This window comes from Lepidochelys kempii, chromosome 6 (assembly GCF_965140265.1).
Source record: "Lepidochelys kempii isolate rLepKem1 chromosome 6, rLepKem1.hap2, whole genome shotgun sequence".
Taxonomy (NCBI): domain Eukaryota; kingdom Metazoa; phylum Chordata; order Testudines; family Cheloniidae; genus Lepidochelys; species Lepidochelys kempii.
The window spans coordinates 71,777,902-71,799,155 of NC_133261.1; the positions used below are offsets into that span (position 1 = coordinate 71,777,902).

General features: G+C 45.8%; 1 protein-coding gene across 1 annotated transcript in view; it reads right to left on the minus strand.

The window, feature by feature from the left end:
- Positions 1–3,145: 3,145 nt before the first annotated feature.
- The window catches only part of LOC140913868 (transmembrane protein 151B-like), a 35,620-nt gene continuing 17,511 nt past the window's right edge, over positions 3,146–21,254 (minus strand). Inside the window, exon 2 of the mRNA XM_073350679.1 lies at positions 3,146–5,218. Within this exon, the coding sequence (XP_073206780.1) occupies positions 3,788–5,218 (1,431 nt within the window). The 3' untranslated portion in view covers positions 3,146–3,787. The remainder of the gene's footprint in view (positions 5,219–21,254) is intronic.

Consider the following 21,254-nt stretch of genomic DNA (forward strand, 5'->3'; position numbering starts at 1 on the left):
CCACCGCTGCCTCCCCCGAGTGCACCGCCGCTCGGCTTCTCCTCGCTTGCCGCGCGGCAAGCCTGGGAGGGAGGGGGGAGAAGCCAAGCGGCGGTGGCGAGCTCAGAGGAGCAGGCGGAGGCGAGCTGGGGCACATTTCTAGGGGCTGCATGGCCGGCGCCGGAATGCCGCCCCTAAAAATGTGCCGCCCCAAGCACCTCCTTGTTTTGCTGGTGCCTAGAGCCGGCCTTGCCTCCTCTAGTAGGAAATAATGCTGAAAAGTGTCCAGTTCCTGTATTTCTGGAAGCTGCAGCCTCCTCCAGTTCTTAAGTCTTTCATATGCTCTCAATTTAACTCTGTGCGTGTGTATGTAAAGGAGAAAAGGAATCATATTTTAAACAGTCTCATCTGGAGTACTGTGTCCAGTTTTGGGCCCCACACTACAAGAAGGATGTGGAAAAATTGGAAAGAGTCCAGCGAAGGGCAACAAAAATGATTAGGGGGCTGGAGCACATGACTTATGAGGAGAGGCTGAGGGAACTGGGGATGTTTAGTCTACGGAAGAGAAGAATGAGGGGGGATTTGATAGCTGCTTTCAACTACCTGAAAGGGGGTTCCAAAGAGGATGGATCTAGACTGTTCTCAGTGGTAGCTGAGGATAGAACAAGGAGTAATGGTCTCAAGTTGCAGTGGGGGAGATTTAGGTTGGATATTAGGAAAAACTTTTTCACTAGGAGGGTGGTGAAACACTGGAATGCGTTACCTAGGGAGGTGGTGGAATCTCCTTCCTTAGAAGTTTTTAAGGTCAGGCTTGACAAAGCCCTGGCTGGGATGATTTAATTGGGGATCGGTCCTGCTTTGAGCAGGGGGTTGGACTAGATGACCCCCTGAGGTCCCTTCCAACCCTGATATTCTATGATTCTAACTGCTCCATCTAAAAAATAATTAGAGATGAGCTCAAGCTATAGGGCTCAGATCTGATTCTTGATCTGGATTTAAAATCTCCCCCTATTCTGAGTGGTGGTGGGGTGCACCGTTGTTCAGATCTGAGGTTTCGGTGGCTCATTATAGTGTGAATCTAGGTCTGAATTCTTCCTAGATTTGAATTTTACCACAATTGAGATTTTGAGGTGAGTACATCTCTGAAAACTCCCCAAACCTAGAACTGGCTCTTCTAAGCACTGGAGCAAGTAACTCTAAGCACTTTTTCTAAAGGTAATAAACTAAAAGCATCACGCATGTTTCCTAACTTTTGTAATTAGTGCCTAGCTTTCAAAGTGGTAGTCACTTACATAAAACATTTATAGAAATAAATAAATTCCTGTAGACTGAGACAACCTTTTGATTGCAATCACCATCATTTACAGATTAACTTTGTGTTGTATATGTGAAAGCAATCCCTATCTCTCTTGTGTTGAAATAAATGCAGTATTACAAAAACAGAATAATTAAACTGAAAGGATTTTTACATGATGCAACAGTCAATGCCATAAGAAATCACTGTATATGTATAGATACAGATATGATCTACACATACCAAACAGGCAGTTCAAATTTCAGATTACAAGTAGATATATAAGAAACTGATCTGGGAGTAAGCATTTGTTAACAATCTCTTAGTGGACAATGCTTTTTATTTATTTGCCCTGTGGTATTAAAACACATTGTTTCTGAAAAATACTGTAGTGCATTCTGATATCCACTGTAAGCCACTGATAATCATAATGTCCGTGATCTACCCAACACCATTTCTAGGTCTTGTTCAGTGTGAGACAATCACTCATTGCATGCAGGTTTGCATTCTGAGATGGTCCCTTAGCAGTTCCTGAGAATGGTCAGCCGCCTTTGATTTGTTCAGATCTTGGAGCTAGGAAATGTTTAAAAAATGCTGACTCCCAAGACGGGAAAGCCGGAGTGCCACTGACAGAGCCTAGAGCCTTGTCTACTATTGCTAACGGCAGTTCAGCTCCACCAGTAGCAGAGCACTCTGTTGTAGATGTGTCATGGGCTGCCGCCGCTGTTTTAACCAGTGTGTCATTTAGACCTGCTCTGAGCAGGATTAGATGACACAGGGGCCAATCTGGCATTACACTAAGGCAGCTCTACCATGGTCTGGCAGCATAAAGGGGCCTTATGGGGAGAAGAAACAGCACCCCAAGGATATCTCTATATAAAGGGCCTCCTGGCCAGCATAGAACTAGCATAGAACTAGGGGGGAGGGATAGCTCAGTGGTTTGAGCATTGGCCTGCTAAACCCAGGGTTGTGAGTTCAATCCTTTAGGGGGCCGACGGGGCCATTTAGGAATCTGGGGCAAAAATTGGGGATTGGTCCTGCTTTGAGCAGGGGGTTGGACTAGATGACCTCCTGAAGTCCTTTCAAACCCTGATATTCTATGATTCTATGATACAGGCGCTGTGCTCCCAGCCCCTAATATTGGGGCCATGGAGTGGGAGGCTGAGAATGGGGCAGGGGATGTAGCTTAATACACAGTGCTACAGCTATTCTTTGTTTCCCAGGGCCCATAGAAGGCATGGGAAACAGAGTTTAAGTTAGAGCAGCTCTGAGGTTGCTCTAACTTACACTGCGGCCTGTGGCAACCCCCAAACAGCCCCAGAATATGGGGAGGACAAAGGTGACAAAAGGCCACCTTGGCCACCTCATTCCTGTGCCAGGTGTGGGAATGGAGTAACTGGGAATCAGGGTCACAATGCTAAAAATGGTGGTGCCCACCAGCACTCAGTCTACAGTAGTGCCCCCAACATTGCTAACTGTGAAGAGTAGAACTGGGGCTAGCAACAGGAGGAAATGTTTATTGACAAGGCCCGGGAGTGTGATGGGGTAGGAGGAAAGGTGGGATGGAGCATGTTCTTTCCTTTTACTGGTAAACTTCAGTATTTTGGGGCTTGACCCTTCAGTGAAAGTTCTGGGTGTGCAGCACCTTTCAGTATCAGGCCCTTAGTTTATACAAATGTGTTAAACTTTAATCCATTAAATTTGTGCCTTGTAGATACCATTTTTTACTAGTACTAACTGGCTGTACCCGGAAAGCAAGGAAGAAACTTTGATTAGGCAAGATCCAGCACTCTTTAAAACCCTGGGAAGGAATGATGAGAACTTAGGGAGCAGAACTGAGACAGCCATAAAGGAAGACAGGCATGAACAGAGAAGAACAGGAGGAAGTGAAAGAGGGAGGGAGTAAATGAGAGAAGGAGGAGGGAAAGATAAACCTGGTCTGGTGGTAACAGCAGGTGACTGGGAATCTGCAGATTTGAATTCTGCTTCTGGCTCTGCCGCTGACCTGCTGTGTGATCTTGGGTGAATCGCTTAACCTCCCTGGGCCTCAGTTTCCTGCCTTACAAGAGAGTTGGGAGGCTAAATGCATCAATGTTCGCAAAGCGCTTTGAGATCCTCAGGTGGAAATTGCTGTTGTGGTGCAAAGTATAATGACTGAAATGTGAGGGGAGGCTGGAGATGGGAATGAGAGGGGAGACAGAAACGGGAAGAAAGAAAAGGGTGACTGATGAGTGGAAGAAGGGTAGGAAAGAGGAAAAAATAGAGGGGCACCTAATGATGGGGAAGTAATGGAAAGTGGCAGGAAGAGAAATGAGTAGCTGCTTGTCGGAGTGGACATATTTTCTTGCATTGGCAGGGAGGGGAATTAGAATTGGAGAGTTTGCCCTGTGGAGCCAGTGTGTGGTGGCACAGTCTTGAAGTTAACGGTTTCCCTGCTGATACCATCTCTGTCAAACAGCACTAGTGCAGTGGAGCTGTCCTGGGGAGGGAGGAGCCTAGAGCCATAAGGCCTGATCACAGAGATGTCTCCAGGCAGGATGAGCGCCGGATGTAGAAGCGCCTTCCCTCGTGCCCTTCAGATCTGTGCACAATTAACACTGGGAAAAAGCGGGCATCCTGGTAGGTGGGTGGGTTTTCATTGATGGCGAGCTGGCTAGAGTAAGAGCAACACTGTTCATCCTGGCAGCCACGGTCTGCAATGCTGCTGCTGCAACTCCTCCAGAGGCCTGTCCTGTGAGAACCATGAACCCGGCACAAAGAGAAGCGGCTGGTGTTGAGGGAGAGGTGTGAGTTTCCGCTGCCACTGTGGAAGGCGTAGCGGGAGAAGATGGAGGAGGTGCTGGAGGCCTGATTGCAGCGCTCACAGCCATGAGCTATTTCACTGTACCCACGCATGGAGTAGCCGTTGTACACAGGGGAGTCTGTCAGGTCCAGGAGCATGGCCTCCGAGTAGCTGGGGATCAGCTGTCGGTTGGTACAGATGTGCCATTCCAGCTCAGTGCTGTCCTGAGTGTTATCCCGGGGCATGCAATACCTATAAAGGGGCTCCTCTGCTATGCCGGGCACTGTGTACTCTAGGCCTAGGAGCTTCTCAATGCGGTAGTGCACATACGCAGTCCGATACTCTATGAGCACCCGCAGTGGCCAGGAGATCATCAAGACAGCTGCCACCCAGAAAGTGTAGTGGGACACATACCATGGGAGATGCTCTGGGTCCCCATAGGCCATCATAAGCTCTTTGAAGTCTATGTTTTTGAGCTGCATGCCTTCCCTGACCTCCATGTAGTCATCCAGCCCCTCAATTTCTGTGAAAAAGTGAGTCCTCTGGGTCAGGTAGGCGTTCTCTGACTCTGTGTTGGCAAAGCTGAAGCACTTGGTGAACTTCAGTTTTGTGGCTGTGTAGCATTCCAGGCCTAGCAGCTCCTTGGAAATGTCCTTGAATCCACAGTGAGAGTAGTCGAACTCAGCTTCAGCCACATGTGTGTTGACCCGCTCATGGTAGACCTGTGTGGTGGTATAGGCATCACCATTGCGGTACCGGGTCACCTGCCGGGTGCGTCGCACAAAGTGGTAGCTGATGGCCTTCCACCAAATACAGGGAGTGGCCTGCTGCATGCGGTTGATACGGTCATAGATGCTGTCCACATCCGCCTTGTACTGGAGTTCACTTTTGGCATGGCAGTGCCAACATTCCACCAGGTAGGCCACATACAGTATGGTGAGGAAGGCTAGGGGGATGTAGACATAGCCATCAGAGCACGGGCTATCATGGTAGATCATAGACTTGCCTTTGAAGGAGCTATCAAAGCTGAGCTTGGTGACTCGGGCTAGCTGACACCAGGCCACAGCACCCAGGCAGCCATACATAAGGACGGAAAGGAGGAGGCATTTCCAGTGGGATTCTCTGCACATGGAGGCACTCAAGGACTGCTTGACAGGGCGTTGCTGAGAAGCGAGAGAAAGAGTAATTTATGTCAGTGGCATCATTTTACATAATACATGACTCTTACCTTCAAGATTGTGTTTGTCTTAGCCACTGAATGCCTTAGGGCTAGCTTGGGCCTGTAGGCAGAGCCCTCAGTAAGGTGTGGTCTGTGTAAACTGCAGTCACAGGAGTAGCCCCATAAGGCATTATGCCTCAGAAATGTCTCTCCAAGGCACAACACCTTCCCTTTTCTCTCCTTGCTCCACAATGGGAGTAACATGGTGCTGGCCTGTACCAACAGCAAATCTACTCCAGACCTCTCTCCTTCTGGTCAAACTAAAATTGCAGCCTGTCTCTCTGACATCTCCTTGTGGATGTCTAGCCGTCAGCTCAGGCCCAATATGGCTAAAACAGATCTTTCTTCCAAAATTCTCTCTGCTACCTCCTTTCACACCACCATTCTTCCTGTCACTCATGCCCATAACCCAGATGTCATCTTTGATTCAGACTTCTGTCTAGGTCCTCATATCCAGGTTTGTAGATTCTTTCTGCTTAACATCTCTAAGATATGGCCATTCCTATCCATACACACAGCTAAAACTCTCATCCAGTCTTCTCATCATCTCGCATCCCAATTACTGCCACATCCTTTTCTCTGACAAAGGCAATTGTGCCCTCTTCATATCCATTCAGAAGGCAAAGATAATTTCCTATCCTGTCTCTTTGACCATGTCACCCCTCTCTTTGTATCCCTTCATGGACTCCCTCTTCTCTTTTGTATCAAATGTAAGCTGCTTGTCTTCGCTTTCAGGCCCTTCATGACAACATCCCACGTAGTGTTTAATTTGTAATGAAAGAGGTGCCAGGGCTCAAGCAATTTTTTTACATTCACAACTGATGCAGCAAGCCCAGAGACACCGGGGCTATGAACTGCCAAGCCCAGAGGCACCGGGGCTATGAATTGCCAAGCCTAGAGGTGCCGGTGCTCAGCCCTGGCACATATTAAGCACTGTTCCCACCCTACCTATCATCTCTTATTCAGTATGGAAAAGTCATCTCCTGCCTCTGACCAGCCCAAGAGCCAGCCTCTATCTGCCATTTGTTAAATTTCAAACAAGCACCTTTTGTGCTTCCTCCCCTGTTGACCCTCATGCCTGGGAGGTGCTCTCTGTAACCACCTGCAAAGCGACCTCATTATCCTCCTTCAAACTCTTCCTTGAAACTTTACTGTGCTGCGATACCTACAAAAAACATGACAATGGTTAGGCTGCCAGTGTGCTGAGGCCAGTGTCGATCATGCCGACCAATATTGTCTCATTGTGTCCTTGTACTATCCTCATGTATTGAGGGGCAGAGTCAATGCTTCACCCATTCTCACCTCGCCCATGTGCTCAGGGGTGAGGATAAGCAGAGGCACAATACCTGCTCACTCCTCTGTGCTTGGGCCCCAGATCCGATAGCCCACACAAGGCACTTACTCTCTGTTACACCCCATAAGGACACATAGTCCAACCTCTGCCTTCATGTACATTCTGTGCAATCCCACTGAAATTGATAGGGTTGCACAGTGTATGAATGAGAAGACAATTTGGCTGCTGTCTTGGCCCTTGCATTCTGCAACTGCTGAATTTCTGAATCCGCGCTCCGTTGCTGAGAAGCCTTGGGAGCACTCTTCTTTAGTGGTTTTCCACCCACTCATTCTGGCCATGCCCCAGAGTTGGCAGAGGACTGCCAGAGCAGCATGAAGCCAGAGGAATGTAAACCAGAACCAGGTCCTGTGCCTCCAGCAGCCCGGAGCTGACTCACAGGTAATATCATAAATGATCTGGAGAAAGGGGTAAACAGTGAGGTGGCAAAGTTTGCAGATGATACTAAACTGTTCAAGATAGTTAAGACCAAAGCAGACTGTGAAGAACTTCAAAAAGATCTCACAAAACTAAGTGATCGGGCAACAAAATGGCAAATGAAATTTAATGTGGATAAATGTAGAGTAATGCACACTGGAAAAAAATAACCCCAACTATACGTACAATATGATGGGGGCTAATTTAGCTACAACTAATCAGGAGAAAGATCTTGGAGTCATCGTGGATAGTTCTCTGAAGACGTCCACACAGTGTGCAGTGGCAGTCAAAAAATCAAACGGGATGTTAGAAATCATTAAAAAAGGGAGTACTTGTGGCACCTTAGAGACTAACCAATTTATTTGAGCATAAGCTTTCGTGAGCTACAGCTCACTTCATCGGATGCATACTGTGGAAAGTGTAGAAGATCTTTTTATACACCCAAAGCATGAAAAAATACCTCCCTCCACCCCACTCTCCTGCTAATAGCTTATCTAAAGTGATCACTCTCCTTACAATGTGTATGATAATCAAGGTGGGCCATTTCCAGCACAAATCCAGGGTTTAACAAGAACGTCGGGGGGGGGGGAGGTAAGAAAAAACAAGGGGAAATAGGTTACCTTGCATAATGACTTAGCCACTCCCAGTCTCTATCCAAGCCTAAGTTAATTGTATCCAATTTGCAAATGAATTCCAATTCAACAGTCTCTCGCTGGAGTCTGGTTTTGAAGTTATTTTGTTGTAATATCGCAACTTTCATGTCTGTAATCGCATGACCAGAGAGATTGAAGTGTTCTCTGACTGGTTTATGAATGTTATAATTCTTGACATCTGATTTGTGTCCATTTATTCTTTTACGTAGAGACTGTCCAGTTTGACCAATGTACATGGCAGAGGGGCATTGCTGGCACATGATGGCATATATCACATTGGTGGATGTGCAGGTGAACGAGCCTCTGATAGTGTGGCTGATGTTATTAGGCCCTAAGTGAGTTGTAGCTCACGAAAGCTTATGCTCAAATAAATTGGTTAGTCTCTAAAGTGCCACAAGTACTCCTCTTCTTTTTGCGAATACAGATTAACACGGCTGTTATTCTGAAACCTGCCATTAAAAAAGGGATAGAGAATAAAACGGAGAATATCTTATTGCCCTTATATAAATCCGTGGTACGCCCACATCTTGAATACTGCGTACAGATGTGGTCCCCTCATCTCAAAAAAGATATACTGGTATTAGAAAGGTTCAGAAAAGGGCAACTAAAATGAGTTTGGAACAGGTCCCATATGAGGAGAGATTAAAGAGGCTAGGACTTTTCAGCTTGGAAAAGAGGAGACTAAGGGGGGATATGATAGAGGTATATAAAATCATGAATGGTGTGGAGAAAGTGAATAAGGAAAAGTTATTTACATGTTCCCATAATATAAGAACTAGGGGCCACCAAATGAAATTGATGGGCAGCAGGTTTAAAACAAATAAAAGGAATTCTTCTTCACTCAGCACACAGTCAACCTGTGGAACTCCTTGCCTGAGGAGATTGTGAAGGCTCAGATTATAACAGGGTTTAAAAGAGAACTGGATAAATTCATGGAGGTTAAGTCCATTAATGGCTATTAACCAGGATGGGCAAGGAATGGTGTCCCTAGCCTCTGTTTATCAGAGGATGAAGATGGATGGCAGGAGAGAGACCACTTGACCATTACCTGTTAGGTTCACTCCCTCTGGGGCACCTGGCATTGGCCACTGTCGGTAGACAGGATACTGGGCTGGATGGACCTTTGGTCTGACCCAGTATGGCCATTCTTATGTTCTTAAGAGCGACACCTACCAAATTATCAACACCATGTGTGCTGTAGCATTGTCTTGGAGGTCTCCCATCCAGAAACTGCCTAGATTATACCATGTTTACTTTCAGTTCTGACAGAATCACAGTTCCAGGTGGCATGGTAACAAGCTGAAAACAATATTGGCAAGAAGCCAAAAAAAGGGTTTAAGCTATGTAGCTAATGGTGTATATGTGAATAGTTAAAATCCAGCAGATCCCCCTGCTTTGAGGGCTCAAAAGGCAGGACACAGATCACAAATAAAAGAATTTACTCTTGTACACTCCCACCTGTGTTCCCTGAGAGGACAGGATTAGCATCCTCACCCTGATGATGTTGCAATGAAGCTGTTGCATGTCATGCTGTGCTGGGCTGTAATAAGAAACAAATCAAGCCAAGTAGCCAGAAACTGTAGCAACTGAGCGGTCTCTTTATAAAGAGCAGCAGCAGCGAGAGTTCCAGCACCGGCTGGCTCCAGTGTATGGGCTGGGAGGAGCACACTCAGCAAGAGCCTTACACCTGATGTGTACGGTTGAGGAATATCTCTGTACTGGCCTCCCTCTTGCTACTGATGCCCTTTGGCCCCACTTTGTAGTAAGAGTGTTGTAGCAATAAAAACAGTGAAACACACCAAGATACATATACCATCTCTCTGCTTTTCCCCCACTGATGCAAAATGGAACTAATCCATCTCCCAAGGGGCCACCTCTAACATTCCAAACTTCTTCACAGCTTCCAACAGTTTTAAAGCAGCCTATCAGAGAAAAATTGCCTCCTTCTCCCCCTAAATGTGATGTTTCCCCCTAATATTGATTGTGTGAGGCCCACAACAGGCAAGATTCAATTCTGGACCAGTGATGAGTTTAAGGTCCAATACTTCATGACCCTGCAGAGCTAGAAATGGGAGCTTTATGCCATTTGCAAGTAGAGTTTGCCCTTTTCCCGGTGGGACAGCAGCATTTGCTTTTAACTTTGCAAGGCTGAGGTTTGACTTTAAAGTCGTTCATTTTTAGGCACAGAAGAGCTATTTTAGGTCATTTTTAGAGGTCTTTGTGGTTTCCTTTGAGGCTGAGCCCCATACAGTTAGACTCATGGGGCTAGATTCTAATTTCATAGATTCTCATCTCACTCTGGTGTAAACTCAGAGTAACTCCAGTGATTTCAATGGAATTACATCAGTGTAAATCTAGAGTAACTGAGATCAGAATGCTTCCAGGAGGAAATTATGACAACCACTGGCAGTGTAAAGGGACCAAATTGATAAAAATGTAATTTACATCCACTTTAAGGCCCCATTAGGCTTCCATAGTGGTGTAAAGGGACCTTATTACAAATGTAAATCAGGCTCATTTTTCCTCATCTCCTTTAGGGAACTCTGAGGAGAGGAACAAAGTGGTTACAACCAGCACCCAGAACTCTGAACAATAACTGCAAAACAGCAGGAGCCATGTAGGTATATGATTGAGTCCAGATCCAGCTACTGAGGGTATGTCTATGTTGCAATGTAAGCCCAGGTTCTGACTCAGGTTCAAGCCTTAAGCCCTCTTCCATTGACACTCAAATCTCTCAGGCTTGGATCCAGGGTCCTAGGAGCCTGTGAGAGTAGAGGGTCTAAGCCCAAGTCAAAGCAGGACCCAGGGTTCGAGCCCTATCATTTTGCAGTGTAGATGCAACTGCCCTGGACTCAGGTTCTTGGAGTCCACCAAAAGTATCCACAACACTATGCGCAGACTTCATTTGTCCTCTCTCTCCCAAGAATCATCAGTCGACTCCAGGGAAAAGGAAGCACCCCACCTTGTTCTAATACAACAGCTCAGCATTTTATTCTGACAGCCAATCTGCAAACAAACCTTTGGAGAACCTGCAGTGTTTGCCATGGATACTGACCAGAAGAAGTCCTTTACAAAGCATGCTGCATTGTGGTTACCGGAGCACAGATCAATTTTGGTTAATCTATTGTGTGAGGCCACGAGAGTTTAACCAAACAATTAATTTTATTAGTAAGAGTATCAGAAGTGACCATGCATACCAGCAAACAGCAAAGAAGCTGGCGGCGCTGGAAATTTACCAAAGCGGTGATCAGTGCAGGGAATGGATTAAGTGGATTAAGACCAAATACCGGAAAACCAGGCATCACAAATGCGCCTCTGGCAACTCACCAGCATTGTACCTATTTTATGATGAGTTTGACCCTGTGTAGGGATTGCACTGAGCACTGGGCAATGAGCGGTGCACAATGACCTGGTCAGCTGGGATGATGCCCTGCTGGTCCCTGTAGCCAGCATGGGAATTGATTGGAGCCAGCAGCAGGCACCAAATGAGGCAAATGAAGTAACTCTGCTGATGAAATGAGCCCCAGAGGAGGCTTTGCTGCAGAAGCAACTGAGCACATCCTGGGGCCATACTTAGAGGAGCTTTTTGATGCCCCCCCGGCCCAGAGGAACAGCCCACCGTGGATCCAGCAGCAGAAATGGAAGAAGGAGAAGCTGCCCTGAAGCCTGGTAAGTTTCTGAGTCTATATGTGGATTTATTAATATAGGAACGAGAGGGATTTCGGCTCTATGAACCAATGCAAACCCTGGGAAGCAGCGTATATCTGCTAATGGTGGATTGCACGTCAGTGCCTTGCATCCCCCCTCCCCGACCCTGTGGAATTTCAAATGGAGACCAGGAAATACAAACAGTAAAACAAGCATGTAAAAGTGAGTTTTTACTGGGAAGCAGAGGCAGATTACAGTTTAGTGGGGCCCTGGGCCAGGACAAGTGGGGGACCCTCCCCACCCCTTCCACCTGCAGTCCCCTCGCTCCTTGGTGCTCCTGCCACGGAGTAGGGTTAGGGGGCCGCAGCTTCCCTGCTCTGCCCCTCTGCCTGGCACTCCTGCCAGGAAGCAGGGTCAGGGCACAGGGACTTGCCCCCCTTCACCTGCCCGCCCAGCACTCCCGCTATAGAGCAAGGACGGAGTGTGGGGGCTTGCCCAGCCGTGTCTATGGAGCGTCAGTGGTGTGAAGCAGCCCTCTGCCAATACACTGAAGTTCAATAAGGAACATTTTCTGTCTTTGAAATTCCAAGATGATTTTTTCTGGGCTCCTGCACTCAGCTATTTGAGACAGTAACCTTCTGAGTCTCATCCTATTCCAAGAGGAAAGACAAGCTGAAAGGCAAGCGGGAAGGCTCACTCTGGCTGCGCAGCTTGAGGACAGGGTAGTGGTGCAGGAGCAGGCATATGCTTCACAGTTCCTGGAACAGGAAAGGCGGTGAAGGGAGGACAATGGAGCACAACAGAGAGAATTGTTTGAGCAGCAGCTGTCTCGAATGGCTGCAAACGTAAAGGCTCCAAGGGCTTGCGTGCCCTCCGTGGTACCCTGGCCTGCATTCAGGAACAGCCTGGACAATTCCATGGCTGGGTAGGCCATGCATTTGGGCCCTATCAGTGGCTGGGATGGACAAATGTGCCCCATGCAGTCTTCAGTGCTGAACCCCTCCCCCATGGACACCTCCACGTCCCTGCCCCGGCACCAAGTGAATGGCAAACGTGAAAGGAGAACGGTGGGCGGGAAACACAACAGTGTGTGTATAGGGTGTCTTGTACATCATTTCACTGTTTGCACAAGTTGATGCTCTTGGATACTTTTAAAGCTTTTGGTGTTGCTGGTGTTATAGCGGGCTAATGGCAGCTAGCCTGCCAGGCAGTGGTTTAATATTGGACTTTTCCACTAACTGTGTAAAAATAAAGGTTTTTTTTTTTCATAAAGAATATTTATTGCCATCATTGCAACACATGAGATAATGCGTATTTCAAATAATAAAGATAAACAGAGGAGCAGGGACAAGTGGGACGTTGTATGCAAAACCCATGTCTCACTACAGCTATATACATACAGCATCTATTTACATCAATCCATAGTGGTTTCTCCACACCACCCCATTACATAAACAGTTATGTCATTCAAAAGTACAATGCAGGGCAATCAATGCCCCCTCCCCAACAAGCACGTAGAGGTACTATTCTCCCTCTTCAGCTGGCCCATGGAATGTGGAAGCACAAAGCGTCCCTGACTTTTGTTGCCGGGGTGCATCCAGCTCTAGCTGTGTTTGATGCACTCTCTGGCTGAGTGTACCAGTTCAGGGGGCCTTGCAGTCATAGGTTCATTCAGGGGCAAATGGCTCACCGCTGGCTTCACAACGATCGTGAAGAGCGCAGCAAGCCACAGAAATGCAGACAGCATTGACGACACTGGCGTCCAAATGGGTCTGTAGATATCGCCAGCGGGATTTCAGTCTGCCATATACACATTCAGCCACCATTCTACACCTGCTAAGAATGTAATTAAACCTTCTTTTGCCAGGGCATCTGAGATCAGGGTATGGTTTCATCAGCCAAGGCAAAAGTGGGTACATGGCATTTCCCAGAATAACAGTGGGGATGGAACTTCATATACAATAATGTTGTGGTGGGAGTAATGTCCCAGCTTGTCCATGAATATAGACTCTCTCAATCAGCAAAAAACCCTGACATCATAAACTTTTCCAGTGTAGCCAATACTGACATTGACAAATCAACCTCTGTGGACCATGAGGGCCCACATAACAATGGAGTAGTACCCTTTGTGGTTTATGTACTCATGTGCTCCATGATGAGGGCGAACTATGGGTACACGGGTCCCATCAGTGTGCCTGGCACAGTTTGGAAACCCCATTCTCTCAAAGCCAGCAATTACCTCAGGAATATCTTTTATACCTACCAACTTGTGGTAAACCACACACCCGATTGCCTCAGAAATCTCCACTGCCACTTACCCATAGTCGACTTTCCAATACCAAACTGATTGGCCACTGACTTGTAGCGGGATGGGGTAGCCATCTTCCAGATGATTATAGCAAGCTGCTTGTGGACAGGCATGGCCAGCCTCACGCATGTATCTTTACACTGTTGGGTCAGGGCAAGCTGCTCAGAAAGCTCCAGAAATACAGTTTTCTTTGTGTGAAAGTTCTGGACCCACTGCTGGTCATCCCAGGTCTCCATGATGATGTGACCCTAACAGTTTGTTCTTGTTGCCTTGCTTTAGAAGTGCTGGTCTATGGAGGGGATATCAGTGGCTATACCGAGTGTCATGAGCAGCATCAGCCAGTTCAAGTCTTCCATGTCTGTGTCCTCCTCCTCCTCCTGCTCTGTCATTATCTCTGTCAGGTACCTTTGGTGGGTCAGAAAACACTGCCGAGCTGCCCGCCAGCGCCTCACATTTTGGGAAGGTGCTAGGAAGCCTGAGATACAGTTGGTTGGATTCATGTCTGCATACTCCAATGTGGATTCCAGAGCTTAAGGTTTGGGCGCAGGTTAAAAAATTCTTAACCTAAATTTGGCAACAGGGCTGGCCTTCCCATGAGGTGAACTGAGGCGGCCGCCGCAGGTGCCAGACTAGGCGGGAGGGGTGCCACTAGGACCCAGAGTGTGGAAAATTGTGTCTGCTGCTGGTGCATATGTATTCTCTCTGCTCTAGGTGCACAGAGATGGTGGAGCACTGTGCTGGAGGAAGGAGGGCACAAGAGACGTAACAGGCAGGCAGGAGAAAAGGTGAGAGGGAATAACAGAAAGCAGCAGGAGCTGCAGGAAGAGAGAGGAGGAGGAGCCTCTAATGTACCTCTCTAGCACCCCCAGGAGCCTGGACTGATTAACACCAGCTTCTCAGGGAGCTTCCTGTTTCCCGCTGCTTCCCTGAACCCACTTGAGGAGAACAGGCAGTCAACTGAAGTAGTAGGAGCCAGTTAGGACCTTAAGAAGCTGATATCTTCCCTCACTCAGGCCCTGCTACCAGCCTGCTTATGTGTCCCCTTCAACTGAGTGTTGAGAGCCACTATAGCTGGCACAGAACAGCAGTCATGAATGAAAGAAGAAAACACTCCTCTGGGGCAGCATTCAGAAAAAGAAAGAAAGCACAGGAAGCTAGTTAGTCAGAGTGCAGGTGTCATAAATATAAAGGGAAGGGTAACCACCTTTCTGTATACAGTGCTATAAAATCTCTCCTGGCCAGAGGCAAAATCCTTTCACCTGTAAAGGGTTAAGAAACTAAGGTAATTTAGCTGGCACCTGACCCAAAATGACCAATGAGGGGACAAGATACTTTCAAATCTGGAGGGGGGGGAAGGCTTTTGTCTGGCTGTGTGATACCTTTGCCAGGAACAGATCAAGGATGCAAGCCCTCCAACTCCTGTAAAGTTAGTAATTAACCTAGCTAGAAAATGCATTAGGTTTTCTTTATTTTGGCTTGTAAATTTGTTGTGCTGGAGGAAATGTGTATTCCTGTTTTTGTGTCTTTTTGTAATTTTAGGTTTTGCCTAGAGGGATTCTCTATGTTTTGAATCTGACTGCCTGTAAGATTATCTTCCATTCTGATCTTACGAAGTTGTTCTCTTATCTTTTTTTGTTCTTCTAATAAAGTTCTGATTTTTAAGAATCTGATTGGGTTTTTGGGTCTTAAAAATTGAAGGGGTTTGTGCTCATCTTGTTTATTCTCAAACCTCCCCAGGAAAGCACGTGTAAAGGCTTGGGGGGATATTTTGGGGAAATAGGAACTCCAAGTGGTCCTTTCCCTGTTCTTTGTTTAAATCACTTGGTGGTGGCAGCGTTTTACCTAATCCAAGGGCAAAGACTTTGTGCCTTGGGGAAGTTTTAATGTACTGAAATACCCAGAATGCTGCATACTGTTTTTGTTGCAAACTCTTCCAGTCTAATGTTCCAGCCACAATGGGTGCTACAAGAATAAAGGGCTGGAAAAATCTGGCTAGAAATCTGGCATGCCATGAGAAGGCAGCAAATCACCAGAGAGCATTCCATAGGTGGAAAGAGCTTGAGATGAGACTAAGGTTAAAGGCCACCAGAGATGATTAGCATCAAGAGAAGATTGCATCAGAGTCTCTTCACTGGCAAAATGTTCTGAAAAGACTCATTGCCATTGTGAGAATGCTTGCTACCCAAAACCTAGCACTGCATGGCACTTCACATCAGCGGTATGTGCCAAATAATGGAAACTTCCTTAAAATTGTGGAGCTGATGGCTGAGTTTGATGCTGTACTCCAGGAGCATGTAAGAAGAGTCACCACCCAAGAAATGTACACACACCATTACCTTGGAAAAACAATTCAAAATGAGATCATACAGTTACTGGCAACAAAAGTCAAACAGAAGATTGTGGCAGATCTGAAGTCAGCAAGTTATTACTCTGTTATTCTGGACTGCACACCTGACATCAGCCATACGGAACAAATGGCTTTAATGGTGAGTTTTGTAACAACAACAGAACCTAGTGAAAATGTCCCTGCAATGGTGACTGTCAGAGAGCATTTTCTAGAATTTATTGACATTGATGATACTACAGGAGCTGGTATGACAAATGTGCTTCTTAAAAAGCTGGAAGATACGGGAATTGCGATAGCTGACATGAGAGGGCAGGGCTACGATAATGGTGCCAACATGAGAGGAAAGAACAGAGGAGTACAGACACGGATCCAAGAGTTAAACCCTCGAGCTTTTTTGGTCCCATGCAGTTCTCATTCATTGAACTTGGTGGTCAGTGATGCAGCATCAGCTTCGAGTGAGGCTGCTGAATTTTTTAATGTAATTCAAAGCATCTATGTATTTTTCTCTGCATCAACTCATCAATGGCAGATTTTGAAGCAACATCTGGGAACATCCTCTCTGACACTGAAACCAGTGAGTGCCACACGATGGGAAAGTCGAGTGGAGGTGAAAAAGCCTATCAAACACCAAATTGGGAAGATGGATGATGCCATAGTTGCCATTATGGAGGATAATGCTATGACAGGAACTGTTCGTGGGAGAACAGTGGCAGAGGGAATTGGAATCACCAGAAACGTACATAACTTCAAATTTCTGTGTGGCTTTGTGTTGTGGTATGACATACTGTTTGAAATAAATGTTGTAAGCAAGAAACTCCAAGGTGTTGACCTTGATATATCTGGAGAAATGGAACAACTGGACAAAGCAAAGTCACACCTACAGTCTTACTGGTCAGATGAGGGATTTCAAAATGTTCTGAAGAGTGCACAGAAGTTGGCAGAGGAACTTCACACTGAAACTATTTTCCCACCCATTCGAGGATACAAGAGTCACCAAAAAAGAAGACATTTTGATTACGAGGCATGGGATAATCCCATAAGAGACCCCAAACAACAATTCAAAGTTGAATTCTTTAACCAGGTGCTAGATTGTGCAATACAGTCAGTTGAAGAACTTGCAGCTCAAGGAACACAGCGGTGTATTTGGGATGTTGTATGATATTCCAAAACTCCTCACTATACCTGAAGAAGACCTACACCAGCAATGCAGGGCCCTAGAGACAGTGTTGACACATGATGACATGCGCGATATTGATGCGAGTGACTTATGTGATGAACTGAAAGCCCTTTCAAGATACAATTCAGCAAGATCAACTCCAAAGGCCGTACTGGAATATATGTGCACAAATAAGATGACCACTCTCTTTCCAAATGCTTTTGTTGCTCTGCGCATACTTCTAACACTTCCTGTAACAGTTGCCAGTGGAGAACGCAGCTTCTCCAAGCTGAAGTTAATAAAAACACATCTATGCTCCACAATGACACAGGAGAGGCTGGTCGGCCTTGCAACCATCTCAATAAAGCATGAGCTGGCCCAGACTGTGGACCTTCGGGAGGCAGTTCAAATCTTTTCAGTCAAGAAACCACCACTTTGATTATTCAAACAGATAAAAATGCCAGTGTTTACTATGCAGACAAGAAAAGTTACATTTGCTGTTCAGGCATTTGAAAGTTAAGTGTTACCTAAAATTTTTGAACAAAGCCTTTTAAGTTGTTAGTTCTCCTTTATTGGGGTAGGTAGCAGAGCAGTACCATGAGAGGAGTAGAAAAAGAAGAAGGCAGAATTGAGACCTTTCAAAGTTTTGGCCCAAGCAAGGGGGCATGGGGCTGTCATTTGAGCTCCCTGCCTCAGGTGCCAAAATGTTGTGGGCCGGCCCTGTTTGGCAATCACTGTATATGCTCAAGCCCTGAGTTCTCAAACCCAGAGTCCGCTGACTTGAGTCCCACTAACTTACATGGCAGTGCAGATGTACCCTGAGTCTTGTGAAATTCCTTCTAGCACCTACTTTTAAACCCTAATCCCATTATCACTCTACTGTGCATTTCTGAACAGCCCAACTTTTGGGCCCAGCAAAGCCCACAGCCCCAGACTCCCCTGATATGTGGGAACTATGGTGGGAACCTCATGAAGACTCTAAGACATCTTTTCTATATTTTAAAGTAAGTTTCTAGCCCTCTTCTTTGCGAGGGGACTGTAAACTTCTATAAACCAGTCTCTAGGCTTGGATTGAAGCAGCAGCTGGGCTTTTCTTCTACAGCAGAAGGCCATGATGGAATTTCAGATCCACACTCACCTGCACACAGAGGCACTTTTTGTGTAAAATGAGCCAGTTACATGTGAATTCTGGAGGAGATTTGCAAAACAGTGCAGGGGCTCCAGCCATCTATTATAATGGAAGATGTGTAGCTAAATCCCCTGCACAGCTTTGCAAATCTCAGCCCTCCTCAGTAGGCCCAACACCTCTCCAAATCCCCAGGCTGGGCCTGAGCACAATGCAAGGGTGGACAAGGATTGTTTAAAGCTGGCTGTGATACCTGACAGCCTCATGTGTACCCAGTGACACTGGAAATACCAGAATCACCAAAAAATGGCAGATATTCATGCTGTTTTGCAAACTCATTTTGCCCATCCCTACAGCCTGTCACCATCTCTGTACCATTGCCCTTACATGCCAATGCCTCCACTGCAGCTCAGCTGTAATCCCCAATCATGCCTCCATCTCTTTCCTTGATTATCTACAATTCTGTTCTCTAGGGTCCACTCTCCACACACCAGCAGGTACAGAATGCTGCTGCCCCGCCCCCGCAATCTCACAGGCACAAAGAAGTGCAACTATATCACTCCCATTCTCAAATATCGCTCCCCTGACTCCTCATTCACTTCAGAATCCAGTTCAAAATGGTCTTTGGGTTCAAAACCCTCCATGGAACTGCTCAGGAAACCTTGTCATTATTTCTCTCCCTTTGTTCACTGTCTTATTTCTTCTTTTTGCCCCTGCACCAATTCTCTCTGCAGCTGCCTTATATCTTTCTATCTCCTCCGCTGTTCATTTTATCTCAAATCCCAAATATATTTCCCCTTGCCTATACACCTTCATTTCTCCCTTCCTTTGGCATTATAATTATGTAATGTTGTAATTCTATTGGCATATGAGCATTTTGGCTCAGTTTGTATGAAAGATGTCAGATATAATAAAGAATAAAAACAACAATAATAGTAGTAAAGTATCGCCCACTCTCAAAATCTAATGAAGAAACACACCCCTCTTTCATACAAATTCATTATATATTAAACTACAGTCTATGAGTTTCATACGCTGTCATGACTTGTTTACTATCTGTTGGTGTGAAGCCTTTGGACCATTGCTTTATGTGATAGATGTTATTTAATTTGTTCCTGTGGTCATTAGAAAATAGTCTGGAAAGTCACAACCTGCAGATTAAGAACTGGAATTTCTGGTACATGTACCAAACAGGTGTTTCTAGGTTGGCACTTGAAGAGATTACCAGAGGTGAGGCAGGTGTGTGAGTCTACAATTAGGTTAATTTTCCCCTTCAGGACACACGTAGAGAATCCTGTGTGCAGTTTCATTTGTAAATCATGAAGTATCAAAGCCCGACTTCCTGGGCAGTTGCCTTCAAAGACACTGTGGGGTGGCAGGTGCCCAAAATAAAGAGCAGCTATGGAATGGTTTTGGTTTCCCAGGCACGCCCAGTGTTTCATGTTCCTTGCTGAACTGCAGCTACAGCATGTTAGTCCTTTTGCTTCTTCAGCAGTAACTCAGTACCTCCCCCAGCCCCACCCCCTTTTAAACAATATTTTGTGTTGTAACAAGCTTGGGGTCAGACTTTGGCTTTTACTCCTAGATACCAATGCTGGGTGAAGGAAGAGGAGAGTCTGAATAGACAAGCTGGCATATTTTTCCACTTGCCTATCAGGGATGGATTGTACTCTGTTGGCTAGAGCAAGGAACTGGGTACCAGGGCGCCTGGATTCTTTTCCTGATATCTACTGCCCTTGAGCAAGTAGTTAGGAGCCCGTTAAGATGTGCATTGTTACACTCATTCTGAATGTCTTCAGCAGAAATGTCTCTAGCATGGCCATGGATTCCAAAAGTATTGCTGTTGTCTCTTTAAAAATTACAGTCCAAAGATGAGATAGAAGTTAGAGGTTCAGGAAAAATATTTATTCCAGTTAGGAAGTGTCTTTGTAACTCTGCTTCCTGAGAGTCTTGTGAGAGGTAAAGAGTTTTAATGGAGCTGAGTGATAGCCCAAAAGCATGCACTCATTTTCATATGCTAGTTGAGTGGTCAGAATCACTGACTTCTGACGAAAAAAGTAAAAATGTAGGACAATATTTTCAAAAGCTTTCACTGACTATGAGAGCCTCACTTTTTGGGTGCCCAACTAGAAACATTCTGGGCCTGATTTTCAGAGGTGCTGAGGATCCACAGCTGCCATTGACTTCACTTTGGAGGTAGGACCACGCATCACCTCTGAAAAGAAGGTCCACTGTGTGTCAAGTTGGTCATCCAAAATTAGCAGACAACTGAATATGCTGGCTCATGTGAAAATGTTGACCAAATGACCACATGACAGGTCCCAGCTAACAATGAGCTGGGATTTTTGTCATGTAAATAACAATCAAGGATAGTCTCAGTTATTCTTGGATATTTAAGGATATTCTGAGGCATCTAAAATATTTATGAATATTCCTGGCTTTGTAAGGATATTCTGGACCAGGGAGCTTCAGCTTCCATTAAAACTAAATGCAGATTCATAGAGTTTAAGGCCAGAAGGTATCATTAGATCACCTAGACTAACCTCCTATATATCACAGGCCATTACATTTCAACCAGTTACCTCTGTACTGAGCCCAATTGTGTTTGACTAAAGCATAACTTCCAAAAAGGCATCCAGCCTTGATTCAAAGACATCAAGTGATGGCAAATCCACCTCTTCTTCGTAATTTGTTCCAACAGTTAATCACTCTCACTGTTAATAATTGTGCATAATTTCTAACTGGAATGTGTCTGGCTTCATCTTCCAGCCATTGGTTCTTGTTACACCTTTTTCCTCTAGATTAAAGAGCCCTTTAGTATTGTGTCTCAATGAAGGTTCATATCCATGGTAATCAAATGCCTTTTCCATCTTCTTTTTGACAAGCTACCCAGATGGAGGTCTTTAAGTCTCTCACGGTAAGGCATTTTCTCCAGCTCTTGAATAATTCTTGTGGGTCTCTTCTGCCCCCTCTC